The sequence below is a fragment of the Python bivittatus genome, unplaced genomic scaffold (assembly GCF_059951505.1).
Source record: "Python bivittatus isolate LINGU-HERP-01145 unplaced genomic scaffold, Pbiv_v1 ctg000020_np1212, whole genome shotgun sequence".
NCBI lineage: Eukaryota > Metazoa > Chordata > Lepidosauria > Squamata > Pythonidae > Python > Python bivittatus.
In genome coordinates this window covers 86,231,118-86,245,709 of record NW_028277030.1, presented here as the reverse complement: position 1 = coordinate 86,245,709, position 14,592 = coordinate 86,231,118, and the positions used below count along the sequence as shown (strand labels likewise).

At 34.1% G+C, this 14,592-nt stretch overlaps 1 protein-coding gene across 1 annotated transcript in view; it reads left to right on the top strand.

The window, feature by feature from the left end:
• The window catches only part of WDR27 (WD repeat domain 27), a 79,828-nt gene extending 66,017 nt beyond the window's left edge, over window positions 1–13,811 (top strand). The window contains exon 24 of the mRNA XM_088143220.1: window positions 12,149–13,811. Within this exon, the coding sequence (XP_087999346.1) occupies window positions 12,149–12,196 (48 nt within the window). The 3' untranslated portion in view covers window positions 12,197–13,811. The remainder of the gene's footprint in view (window positions 1–12,148) is intronic.
• Window positions 13,812–14,592: the final 781 nt, after the last annotated feature.

Sequence of the window (14,592 nt, the reverse complement as noted above, 5' to 3'; positions counted from 1 at the left end):
ATACTCTGCTCAGAACTATAATTCTCTGTGGATATAGGACTGTAGCCTAAATGTCTAGCTTTTGATAGGTAAGAGTCAGGCTTCTATAATGTGTGACTTAAATAGCTGCCCTTTTCAAGTAGCATGAAGGAAAGCTGTGTGAAAACTTGCCATTGAAGAAACTACCTCTTATTTATGATTAGAAGAAAGGGACACCTTTAAATTTGTCATTCAATTTTTCAGTATAGAATTTCCATATTCCAATAATTCAGGAGAACCAAATTAGCTTAGGAAAAAAATAAGCCAATATACAAACTACATCTGGGTTCAGTTTGCATTTTTATTATTGTTTGGAAAACCAGAATACTTCTTAATGAAATGCAAATTAGTTGCATTTCTAAAATATAATTAATCAGTTTGGTACTAGAGGGTATATATCGTTGACACACACTTATGAGTCTTTCAAGAATTTAACTGCAATTTGCAATTAAAACTTTACTTGCATTAATTCAAGTTTGCAACATTAATGCTATTGAACTGATAAAGGAAGCAAATCCTAGAATATACTATATCAATTATATAAAACCACAGTATAGTTGCAGTATCCTTTACCATACCATTCACTTTTTTCAAATAAGAAATTAAGACTGAGGAAGTTGAACATGGTACGAATTGAGTCCATAATTGTAAGGGTCTAAAGTCTAGTCACAATTGATTAGAAGGAATTAGGAATATTTATAATATATAATGTTTCTCAAATGCACACCAAAAAAAAGCATCAGGATTAAATTAATGTAAATCAGACAGTGTATTTTAGCAAAAAAGGAACACATGAAAAAAAAATCCAAAAGATGTTTGGGTTATATAGGATATGTACCCAGTAATTACTCACCTTTTTATACAAAGCTGTACAGTCAACTTATTACTAAATTACTGCTGTACTTTAAGTGTATCTGCTTTCATTCTGTCATTTTGTGCACAATTTGGAAAATCAGCATCAGCTATTCTTCATAACAGGCAAAGCTGAATGATCATATCACTGATGCAGATTCCAAACACAATTGATACAATACTGAGAATAAACCAGCAGTTCCAAAATCAAGCGTGATATTGTTTGGGAAAAGAAAGGGGTAGGGAGAAAGAAGGGAAGAAGGAAGGAAGAGCTGCTTTACTTAGGAAAATTCTAACTGAGATTGCAAGAACTGCTAGGTCACATTTTCTCATGTAACTGTAGAGCTAGAGTTGGGTTTCCTTAGAGGACCAGACTGAAAAGTGGGAACTGAATAGCTCTTGTCCTATATCTCTTTTCCTATTGTTGCAAGAGAGACAGATCAATCTTCCTGAGGAAGGCAACTGCCTCTGGGTGGAAAAACTGTAAAGAGGTGTTAATAGTAGCAAATTGGTAGGTAGTGGTACTATTAATCAGGATTTGAACCCAATATATGAAGATTAACAGCAGCTGCATTCAGAGGCATCCACAGGATCTGAGGCTTTCATCAAAACAATAAAACTCATGTTACACTGTAAGCTTCGTCCCTCTGTCATTTGGCCCCCTGTGGATGCAATAAAGGAGTCACTGTGGGACGTTTTATACCGTATAAAACGGTGACCAAGATTCCTATGTGAGATCTGGCTTCTTCCCACCAGTTCTTGCTGGGAGCACAAGCAGGTATGGTTGACTTGCTGCTACTTTACAGGAAGCCCTGGAGAAAAAATAAGACTTTTTATGTTTTTGGGGTGTGAATTTTAGGGTAGTAGGGTTGGTTGTGTTCCCAGCTGTTCCTCCAAGTTGGTATTGATGCAATCCTTTTTGATCAAAATACAAGGAATGTGATCCAGTTATAAATATATTATGTAACAGAGGGTGTTGGAAGCAATAATGTGTGACATATTAACTAAGATATCAAAACTTTCTCCTCTGGCTTATCTTTAAACCTCAGTTATTCTGGGAAAATGTCTTTAATATTATTTGTATGAAGGCTTTTCCATCATCATTGTATCTACTCACTCTTGGCCAGCAGGGTTTTCTGTTGATGAAAAGTCTCCTAGGATTAAGCAATTCAGTCCTTAAAGGCACATTGTAACCATGCTACCAGACATTTTTCCAGGTTGAATGCTATAGAGTTGGACAAAATGCATGGGCGCTCTGGTCAAGTTACTGTGAACTTTTCATTTTGTGTAGTGTGAAAAATAAGCTGTTCAGTGCTTGAGGTCAGTCATGTGTTCATTGCACCTTTCTCATCTCGTTTTGTGAAATTAGCCAGGGCTAGACTGGTCTTGGAGTCTGTGAGGAAACTGAGCTCATTTGAAGAAATCTAATTTAAACCAAATTATTTCATATAAAAGGCACTTAATATAAAATCTGCCATTCTGGGGCAAAAAAACCAATTCATGTTGTCACATGCTCATGTCATTGAGGAATAGGCAGAGGGAAAGATGAAATGCCTATTAAACTATCTCATTGTTAAAATATTATTTGTTTGTTTGTTTGTTTGTTTGACTTTGCGGGCCCCCCATAAGGGTTTCAAGGACTCCTAGGGTCCCCTGAGCATACTTTGAGAACCGCTGCCTTAACAGAAGCCTTTACAGTGCAAACATTTATTTTAGACTCTACTTGCTATACTTAATCATGATATTCTCTATGGTTAAGCAATTTAAGGCATAGTAATTTTAGAATTACATAAAATTTGGAACTCAAGGACTTCATCGTTTATCTAGGATTAAGTTTGTTTTGGCAATAAGCATAGGAAATTATGGGACAGAAGCTGTGCAAGTCTGAAATTACATATCATATCTGTGACACACACACACCCCACCACCATCCAGTTTTTCTCATTATTAAAGAAACAATATCAAGATGAGAATGGCATCATAGTGGCAGCATCAGAATTCAGACTTATTTTATCAGAAGAGGATAATTACCTTCTTTTGAGCTCATTTTTTACAAATCCTAACATGAATCCATACTTGGTTTTTTTTTAACCATTTGATTAATATATTGAGACAAGATATATATAGATGCAGATACACAAAGACACACACATAAGTGGCCATTCCAAATATGAAGCAAAATCACATATTTTAAAAGCTAACCCATTAGAAGTTTGCTCTGTAAATGTATGCCACTTAAATCATTATGGTGTAAGCAAATTTGTATTATGATGAAAATTAGAGTGGGAAAAATACCCAAAATCATTCCTTTGCCTTAAGCTGTGTCTTCAGTGAGAGTAATATTAATGCATAACAAAAAAAAATCTAGTTATAACAAAAGATAGCATAGGAAGCAAGTGCTATTAACTATTATAGCCTACAGAGCCCATTTTAAGTGAGCAGAGAGCTGAAGCTTGATTTCTTTCTTTATCCAATTACATTTTCCCCCACATCTCTCTGAGTATCAGGACTTCTCCTGCTAAGATAGTGTAAAGGATTATTGTAGCAAAAGCAGTTAAGAGCTTTAGACACTTTTAGGACTAACAACCTAATTTGGCATAAGCTTACTTGGAGAGATGCATGAGATTTATTCTCTGTTTTAGGTATGTATGTATATATATTTGTTGGATAAATAAATGATTAGTTGGATCCAGATTAAAGTTGCTTGGAAATAAGCCTCAGTGAAATGAATAAATCTGTCCGACTAGACAAGAAGACTGTGCAGTGCCAGCCTTTTAACCAAAGAGGATTGTTGATTTCAGTTGGACTTAAATTCCCAATTGGATCCAAACCAATATATTTCCACTTTTAACACTTAGTCACTTAGATGACTAAGGCAAGGTTTTAATTTAAAAAAAAGGGGGGGGTCATGTTCAATTTTGCTCTTTCTTTCTGTCATTCAGCCTACTCTCTTCCATGACTCTTTCTCCATTTCCTAATGAAGATATAATCAAATGTTGCTTGCGCTTTTGGTATAATCTGTTTGATACATACATACATACATACATGCATACATACATACACACACTAATTTGGTACCTGGTAGCCTTCAGACTCAATCTCAAGAATTGCTACTGTCTTCTACAAGTTACAGGCTGATTTCAAATGTTCATGATATCTTATTTATAGTGTGTGGAATACTGTATCAAAAAGTAGATATGGATCTTTCAGTAAAATGGAGTATATTATGAAGTAGGTGAAGATATTTTCTTTTTAAAAAAGTGATAAATACAAAAGAATGATAAAAGAAAATCAAGAATAGGCAAAAAAAGTTTTTAGTATCCTTTTAAAAGAGAACAAGCCAGTTGGATCAATTGTGAATAAGGAGTAAAATAAAAAAAAATAAAGTTGCAATGTATTGCATAAGGGAAGATTTATATACACAGAGATGAGAAATTAATAGAAACAGAAAGCAAAATGAGAAATTACCCCAAAATAGTGAGATAATAAGGTGTGGGAGATAATATCTTTCAGACAGAGACATAATGGGGAAGACAGCAGTGTGATTAAAATACAGCTGAATAATGTCAGCATAAATGTTATTCTGTAAATAAAATAAATAAATAAATAAATGAAAGACTAAAAAACTAAAAAAGAGAACTGAGTTACAGTAAGATTGAAAACAAGGAAGAAAAGTTTCCCTATCAGGCTTCAAAGAGATAAAAAGATATCAAAACACTATTCTGTTATTCAGAAATTGGGTGTGCAGTAGGGAATGAGACAAAGAACTGAGTTAAAAAGAAAACCCTTTTTCTCTTTAGCTTCCCAAACAAACCTGGTGGATTTCCTTTGGACCTCAAACTGTTTGGATTTTCAGCAGAGGGCACTATGCTGTAAAGAAAGTTATGCAGCATCATAACGGCATCTCAGTGATTAAACAAACTCCCTCTTACCTGGGACTATTGAAGGACATTTGAAATTTGCTTCCATGTTTTAGTAATGGTGATAGACTAAAAGAGACAGGAAAAGGTAAAGTCGATCTTAAGTCAAGGTTGATTGATGACTGCATCTGTGCAGTTTTTATGGTTTGCCATTGCCATCTTCCAGGATGATTTTGGTTTTTTGTTTTTGTTTTGTTCAGCCATGAAGAACATGGTGGAGGATTGCAAAAAGAAATTAATAGGATTTTTTGAAAATAACTTAAATAAAGGAACTGACTTAAGAATGGTTTTGGGATACATGTAAAGCTTGCATTAGAGGTTACTTCATATAACATAATACTGAACTTAAAAAAAGGCACAAGAGAAAATACAGGCTATTCTTGATGAGATGAAAAGAAGAAGAATTAAATCACCAGAAAAAATAAGCACTTCACATTAAATTAAATTTTTACAGCAACAGGTATCTGTGTTAACAGTAAGAGAACTGGAAACAAAGATAAACTATGCAAAGCAAAAGAATTTTAAATTTGTGAACAAACCAGGGAAATGGTTAGCATATAAATTAAGAAAAGAGAAAGAAAAGAAATTGATTTTGAAACTTCAAGAGGGAGATACTGTATTAACGGACAATATGGCTATACAAAAAACTTTTCATCAGTATTATTCTAACTTGTATAAAGGGCATGATATTTGTTTTGGAAAAAATAGATGAATACTTAAAAAAAAGAAAACTTAGCAAAACTTACAGAGAACCAAAGACAGATTATGAATGGACCTATAACAGTAAGGGAAGTTTCTGAAGCTATAAAAAAGATAAAACCAGGAAAAGTACCAGGACCAGATGGATTACCAGGTTCTTATTATAAATGTTTTGAGGATGAACTTCTACAACCCCTCCAAAATACAATGAATTCTATACTACAGGGAGGAAAATGCCAGAGACTTGGAAAGAGGCTAATATAGCATTAATACCTAAAGAGGGGCAAGATCTAACTTTAACAAGAAATTACATACCAATATCATTATTGAATAATGATTATAAGTTGCTTACAACAATTTTAGCAGACAGATTGAAAATAATTCTGAAAATAATTGAAATTATTCATGAAGACCACTGTGGATTTTTACCTAATAGACAGTTAAAAGACAATGTCAGAATGGTGTTGGACATTATAGAATACTTGGAACAGCATAATGAAAAACAAGCTGCACTAATTTTCTTATATACAGAGAAAGCTTTTGACAACTTAAATTTTCCCTTTTTATTTAAAGTTTTGGAAGATGTGAACTTTGGAGAGAACTTTATAAAATCTGTAAAATCGATTTATACTTCACAGACAGCACAAATTATTGTTAGTGGAGTTCTAACAAAACCTTGCAAGATACAAAGAAGAACAAGACAAGGTTGCTGAGGGGACACAAGACAATGATCCCCTCTTCTGTTTATTTTGGTTCTTGAAGTTTTAAATAGAGATATAAGGCAAGTTGAGAGAATAACCAGTGTAAAAATTTAAAAAGAGACAAGTTGAGAGCTTTTGCAGATGATCTGGTGCTGGTTTTGGAAAGGGGATTGAATTACTAATGAGAACATTAAAATAATTTGGTACATTAGCTGGTTTTAAGATTAATAAACAGAAGACAAAGATGCTAAGAAAAAATATGAAGGCACAAGATCAAACAGAATAGATGAACAAAATGGGTTTCAAGATTGAGAAAAAGGTAAAATATTTGGGTGTTACTTTGACAAATATGAACTGTATGTTATTTCAGAATAATTATGTTAAGACATGGAATGAAGTTAAAAGACACATTAAGATGGGATAAATTACAGTTGTCATTGTTTGGGGAGAATTTCTATGATTAAGATGAATGTTTTGCCTAGTATGTTATTTTTGTTTCAGACAGTACCTGTTTTGACAACTGATGTACCTATTAAACAGTAGAAGAAAGATATATCTAAATTTGTGTGGCAGGGAAAAAAAAAACACAAGTCAAATATAAGATGTTACAAAATGATAAAGAAAGAAGAGGTTTGGGTTTACCTGATTTGAAACTATACTTTGCAGCTTGCTGTTTAGTTTGGATGAAAGAGTGAGTGATGCTGAGAAACAGCAGATTATTGGACCTAGAAGAGCATGATTTGAGGTTTGGGTGGCATGTTATTTATGGTATGATAAAACTAAAGTTAATGTTGACTTTAGAAATCATTTTGTTAGATGAGCCATACTGAGAACATGGAATAGATATAAATCCAGATTGTTTAGGAAAATACCTTTGTGGCTTTCACCACAAGAAGAATATTATAGAAGAGAAATGATAACTAAACATAAATGGTTAACTTAAGGTGATATATTAGAATTTTCCCTGGGAGAATTCAAAATGAAATCAAGAGAGGATTTGGCATTAGAAGGATACACGTATCAGTGGTTTTCCTATGTACAATTATTAGAAAGATTTAAAGTAGATAAAAGGACTTTTGGTTTTGAATATTGTAAGATTGAATTTGAAATAGAATTATGTACAAATGATGAACACGTTATTGCTAAAATGTATACACTTTTATTGAGATTTGAAACAGAAGAAGAACAAAAAATGTATGATAAAAATGAGCTAAGCGTTTTGGTTGTAACATAAAATTGAACAATGGGAGAATATGTGGATGAAAGGATTGAAATTTACATTATGTTATAATCTTAAAGAGAATTTTTATAAAATGATGTATTGCTGGTATTTGTCACCAGAAAAATTGTCTAAAATGTATAAAGGTACTTCGAATCTATGTTGGAAATGTGAACAACACGAGGGGACTTTTTATCATGCTTGGTGGATGTGTAAAAAAGCTAAAAAATTTTGATCCAAATACATACATTAATTCAGAAGATTTTAAAGATTAATATACAACTGAATCCAGAGATGTTTCTTTTGGGATTGGTTGACAAAGAGTTGGAAAAAAAACTCATGGAACTTTGTTTTTATATATGATAATAGCAGTGAAAGTTTTATATACACAATGGTGAAAAGATTTGACATTACCCACAGTGAAAGAGTGGATCATGAAGTTTGCTGAGATGGCTAAATTGACAGCTCTGATTTGAGAAAAGACACTGATTAAGTTCAATGCCAATTGGAAACCCCTTTTGGACCTTTTGTGTGAAGCAGGGAAAAAAATGAAATTATGATATATGGGTCTGATAATTATAAAAAATATTAGATGATAGGTAAAAATGATCCTTTTTACTTACTTTACTTACTCTAAAGTAAGAGTTCAATTTAAATTTATACCTATAACTGCCATAAAAGAAAATCGGAATTCATTTCTTTATATTTCTTTTTTCTTTCTTTTCTTTCTGCACTTTTGGCTTTGTTCTCTCTTTCTTTCTTTTTTCTTAAATATTAGTTCATGTTAGTTTTTATCTTTCTTATTTAAAAATTTAATAAAGTTATTACCCCCCCCCCAAAAAAATAAAGTTATTACCAAAAAAGAAAAAAAAATAAAGATATGGCACATAGAGAAGTGGAGACTAGGACCCCCAGGCCTCCTTTCTGTCTTCTGTGGTGTATTGTGCTGTGCTGGTTCTGCCCCAATTGAGAATGAATGAAATCCATTTAGTAGCAGTTCATCAGCAGTCCATGTTTCCTGAATCAAGATGATGTCATGGTGGGAGAGGAAGTCAGTAAAACAAGGAACTTTGGTGGAGGAAAACCACCCAGCCACATTCCACGTTAGAAGGGTGACCTTATGCTGTTCACTTGGATGTCAAGTGGTTGCCTTGCAAACCAGGAGCAGGGCAGGTAATTTTTGCAGAGGGAGTAGCTTCACATTAGTTGATGGTTAGTAGGATGGTTGTAATTGTGTCTCCCTCTGTGGGGGTGAAGGTGAGGTACAAATAATGCCCTCCTTAATTTTTAAAATCACCCAAAATCAGGTAGGTGCTGCTACCTTCTGAGGCAAAAAAGAAGAGTGATAGGTAATTAATGAGGGAATGTAGGAAGAAAGTTTTGTTTATTTTTCTTATTTTTGGTGCATGGTGCTTTTAAATTGTGATTTTGTAGACACTTTTTTCTGAGTGCTGCATCTATCACATTTTGAACAGATAATGGACAGAGATTTGTACAAGAGCAGCACTTCTCTGACACTTTAAATGACCTGCTTAAAAGAGGGAACTTGTAGAGAGCACAGAAGTATACCTATCATTTCAGTTGACCTCACCATGCACTGTGATTAGAGACCTGTAGTACAAGGATTCCCTGTGAGTTAGAAGACAAATTTGTGGGTTACAAAAGAACCAACCTCCTCCTCCTTCATCTCTTCTCACTGATATTTCCTTTATATTAAAACTTTGGGGGAAAAGTACTGCAGTTTTTGCAGACACATTATCTTTGCTTGCCTCTGATTTTCCAAGTTGCTCACGAAATGTCAGAAGGATCCAAATTCCCAATAGGGCAATGGAGAAGTTTTTTTGCTTCACTTTGGCAGAATCCTGGTCTATCCAAAGCCTAGTGAAGGACTAACCTGATTCCAATGTATTGCCCTAAGTAAGAACCAGCTGTATTATTTGATTTAGAGCAAAGTGTAAAGGAAGGTAAAGTTTTGTTCAAGTCAAATTTGATCAAATAAATGATTTGCCCTTGTCTTCTTCTGGAATGTGTTTTCAAATAGCCTACGGCTCTGCAATTTCTAATTTCTTGATGGTCTGCCATCCAAATACTAACTAGTTCTGAGCCTGGATTCAAATCCGTGATCAACACTAAAGTACATTGGGTGACTTTAGGACAGATAGGATGTCATAACAAAACCTGCTCAACAAGGCTGCTATGAATAAATAAATAAAATAAAAATAAATAAATAAATAAAAATAAGAGAAGACGCATATGCTACTCAGCAGAGAAAAGGCATGATACATCCATTCATGGAGAATACTTAATATGCCTCTATATAACCATATAAGGCCCTGAAGAAGCTTACAAAAAGATGGTGTCCATATGGCACCATATGGTAATATAATTAATTTGAACCCTTAAGCAGCGTAGTACGTTCTAAGTTTCCAATCCAATCTGATCTCAACTGTGAAAGGAGATCCCTGCTGCCTTGTGAGACCTTTTCAATTCTGCAGCTGTGAGCAAAAAATGTTTCAGTAGAATTTCATGCATCTTAGCTGTAGTTTACATTTCATAAGACATAGACTACTTTTGCAGATGGAAGAGAATTTTTGTTTCTGATGACCATGTGCTGAAATGGATACAAAGTGTTACATTTTCATGTGGGTGGGACATAAGGCAACTTTTCTAGGCTGTTTTGAAAGCTAATCCTATTCTTATGAAATCGACCTATACTCTCAGTCATGGATTTGTCATAAATATTAACAAAAGCGGAATGTATAGCTGAAAAACAGCTTTGTTTAGGAATCAGATATGAATGAGGGGTGTTTTTTTCCTATGTGTTTATTCCCCTAAGTAAAACACTTTGTTGCATCAGTTGACTCTACAGTTAAATGTCAAATATAATAAAAAAGGCTATATCCAATTTTGTCCCCCCAGCTAGAGAAGTTGTTTTGTTTCTGTAGAAACGTCCAACAATGGGGGGTTGGAGTCACTTTCCCCCTGCCCCAAATCTTTTTTTTCCCCCTCTCCTTCTGCAGGCTTTCCTTTATCACTTCTTACACGGTTGTAAAAGATCTACCAATTGTCTGGAGTCAATGGCAGGGGACTGAAGAAAGAAGGGAAAATAAGCTAAAATTGCCTTTCCCCACTCACCAAAGCATTGGCTAGATAAAAGAGTTTTCCTTAAACAAAAGGAACAAATTGGACACATTTTTTTTTTTGTCTTAACTACTGTATAAGAAATATTTCTGATATGGTGGTCTTAAATAGATTCAGAAAAGTAACTTTCAATATAGTCTTATGCCCAACTGTTCATATTTGTTCTGCTCTACCTACCTATCTATATAATGTGATGACCGTGCTTGGATGTTCTGTGTGCATTCAGTTCACTAATCTGAATGGTGCCTATTTATAAATTATAAATTTATTTTATAAAATAAACACTCAGAAATAAACAGGCATAAATGGGAGTCCCATTTGGGAGCTTATGTTGGTGGCACTTCATTCCTTTACTTCAGGGGGGGACCAGATTATCTGACTTCAGCAGTAGCAGAGTAGTAGAACCTGCCCTACATTAGATGGAATAAAACAACTGCCCTGACTGTAGTAATTTAGTGTAGAGGCCTCACTTGCTGATCCCATCTGTAGTCCACCATTATACTTACATACACAGTTCTTACTACAGAATATCTTATGAACAAGGTTTTCAAGGGGTTCAAAGCATGTGGGATGCCTGCAATGCCACCTCAAAATGCATTGCTCTGAAGAAAGCCCTATTTATCCAGTTGCTGGATGAAGGTAAATGGCGGTGCTACAGCTAAGCACAAGAGAGGGTTGCATGCAATATGAAAGAGCACTGGAGAGGAAGTGGAGCAACTAAAAAGGCTAATGCAATCTTGGGTTTCATTAACTGGAGTATTACATCCAGATCACAGAAGATAATGATTCTATTGTAATCCATACCATGCTTACTATTGTAATCCATATTACAAGTGGTTAGACCACACTTGAAGTATGGATTCTGACTGAACGTTAGGAGGAATTTTCTGAAGGTAAGAGCTATTATGCAATGGAATTTGCCTGCCTAGAATAGTTTTCAAAATGGGCTGAATGGCTACTTGTTGGAGATCTCTTAACTTCAGGATTAAAATGCTTCACTTCCCATTATTTTGTCTTGGGTTTGGTTTAGGTTGGTAAGGTTGCACACTGTAGATAATAGATGAAAGATAGATAGCTGGAGAAATATTTAGCTATGTAGCTTCTTGCTATCATCTAGCTAATTTCATGTAATGACATGGGAATCAGTGTCATAATGGTAAATGCTGGACTTGGACCAGGGAAACTAGATTCAAGTCTGCTACCACAGAGCTCACTAGGTCACCTTTTTGTTTAGTTGAAATTGAGAAGATAATAATGGGGTGAGATCCAAGTAAGCCACCTTGATCTGTCAGTGAAAAATAAGTGATCATTGCAGGGTCAGATGGGTACATGATAGGATAATTATTGATGATTGGTGATGGATATGGTGATTTGCAGGGGGAAGGAAAGGAGGCCAATGATGAAACCTCTGGATTCTACAGACACCTTTGGTGGTACAACCAGCAGTCAATGGAAATACTTACCTAGGCTGGCTCCAGAGCCTTTGCATATAATGGAATGTTTTTTTTTTTTTAATAATAATTAGTAATATTTTTTTTCAGAGCATTTTGGAACATTAATGTATAAGTTAATCATGGATTTTCTGTTTTAAATTACAGCTCATTACAGCTACCTTGGATGGCAAATTGCAATTGTTTCTACCCTGATAACGATCAGCACTGACATCTTTGGCTTTACTGCTTTGAAAATTAAACTCCTTGAAAGAAAGAAGATTGGTAACTGGGCAAACTATAGCATATTTTAGTTAAATAGAGTCTTGCAGATTTGTTCTATTACTTGCCAACCAACTGGGATTTGCTTAAAAAAATCTTACTGCTAGGAAAGCAGCTTCATATGTGATACCAAGTCATGTTTTGTTGAGTTAGATTAACAAATTAATCTACCTTTGGATTTTATGTGGTCAGTAGATACTGTTATGCAATGCATTTCTCCTTTTTCTCTAAAAAGGAGAAATTAATTAGATTAGCTGAAGAGTTAGTCTCTGTAGTGCATAACTTTCTAATGCATTTTACTGATAATTTGGGTGGTTGTATAACCACCCAATATTTCAGCACACAAATGATTATTACACAAATTAGATAAAACTGTTGTTATTCAGTGGTAACACCTAATCCTCAATAATAAAGGAACAGTCTACTCATTTTTCTTGCATCTTGATTCAATTACAGGGAATGTCTGAGATGCTAAGTATTTCCCCTGCATTTGGACATGCTAGCAATATTTTAATATATTTCATGTACCTTTGGATTTTATGTGGTCAGTAGATACTGTTATGCAATCCATTTCTCCTTTTTCTCTAAAAATTCTTTAGTTGACTAATGGAAGTAGATACAGTAAATGGTTCTTTCCTTTTTTTAGGAATCACAGAAAATGCACCTTTTTCTCAACAGTATCAATATGAGATAGGTATTTTTTGCAGGATTTTTAAAAGTTAATTTTGAAGTACACTTGATGCTCTTTCACACAACTGTAAATCTCCTGGAAGAAAGTAAAATAAATTAATAAAGTAAAATAAGTAAAAATAATAAATAGTGTTACTATTCTCAGAATTGTAAGAATGGAAATACTAATGAGAAGGTCAGTCAGAATAAAGGTCAGTACTTTTAAGACACATTTATTTCACTAGGACATTGTAAGAAGATGTTTAATTATCCCATTAAAAGAAAAACAACATTAGGAAGGATTTTGTCATAGCTGAATTTAGTGCAATTTTTGCAGTCCTTACGGAACTTGTTACCATTTCAAATCCAGTTGCATAGAAAATTTTCATTTGAACAGTCATAATCTGAAATTAAGATTTTCACTCTTCATTTATGTCAACTTTAGATTAATCAATAGATACAGATGTATATACATACAAGGGATGCTGCTGTTTTAAAAAAAGATTAATTTGTCCAGATATTGTAGTTCCATTTGTGCAAAAAATTCTAAATCATCCTCATTTTCCCTTCTGTCTTATTTACCTTTGAATATGGAAATAAGTGGTCATCTGAATACAGATTCTTCAGTAAACTAGTCAGAAAATGTTTAAACTATAGTGTTTAATGCTCAAAATTTGTTTAATTACTTGGGGAGAATTATAATACTTATGAAATGTTTAATTAGATGTAAACGTGCATTAAAATAAAAACCCATTGATAATAATGGAAAAAGCTTGATGGGATCTGTATCTGAGGGACATCCAATTTACATTTATTGTTCATAACAGCAAGCACCAGTTTGTCATGCTTATACTACAGAATCCATCCCTGAAATTATGAGGTTTGAAAGAAATATTCTGCCATATGTTGAGGAATATAGTCTAATGTTTGACCTATAGTAACAAAATAAGTATTGGTTCAGTCTTCAAAGGCTTTTGAATAATACTTTTAGCAGTATGATTGCTGAAAGCACAGATGCCTCTGAAAGATTAGATCATCAGTACAGTACTGCTTGGTAGGAATGGGAATTCTCCTGCTATTTATGGTGAATTTAAACCCATTATATAATCCTTGAATAGGGATAGACTGCCCTCCATCTATACAGAATAAGGGTCTGCAATGACATAGGAGAGGGGGTGAAGGCATTGTTATAATTTCTGCTTCTTCATCTATGGCCCCACTGCCATTTTTCTTGAGTCCTCTCTTCCTTTTCAATATTATCTACCTCTTTGTCTCTATTCTGTAAGTATTGGATGACTCTCCACCTGAAAAGTAATAGGAAAAATATTTTTGTATTCAGTAAATACAGTACCAGTGGAAATGTAAAAGAAGCAGCTGAAGTTCCAGGTTGCTATGCAAAAAGTAATTGAATTCATTGTCTAATTTAGTGAATCTGTATATCAATGTCAAACATCTGATTCTGTGCTCCAAACAATGTGTGCAAATTGTTGCTTTTGATAGGCTATTCATGTTGAACCATCTTACTATTGGGCTGATATACAAGGTTTATGCAGTTTTGATTCAAATTGTTTATGTCATGTTTGTCACTGAGAAGGGTGAATTTGGTTCACTTAAAGCTGAGAGTGTTGGATCTTCCGCTGCAGATAGTCTGCCATGTACTA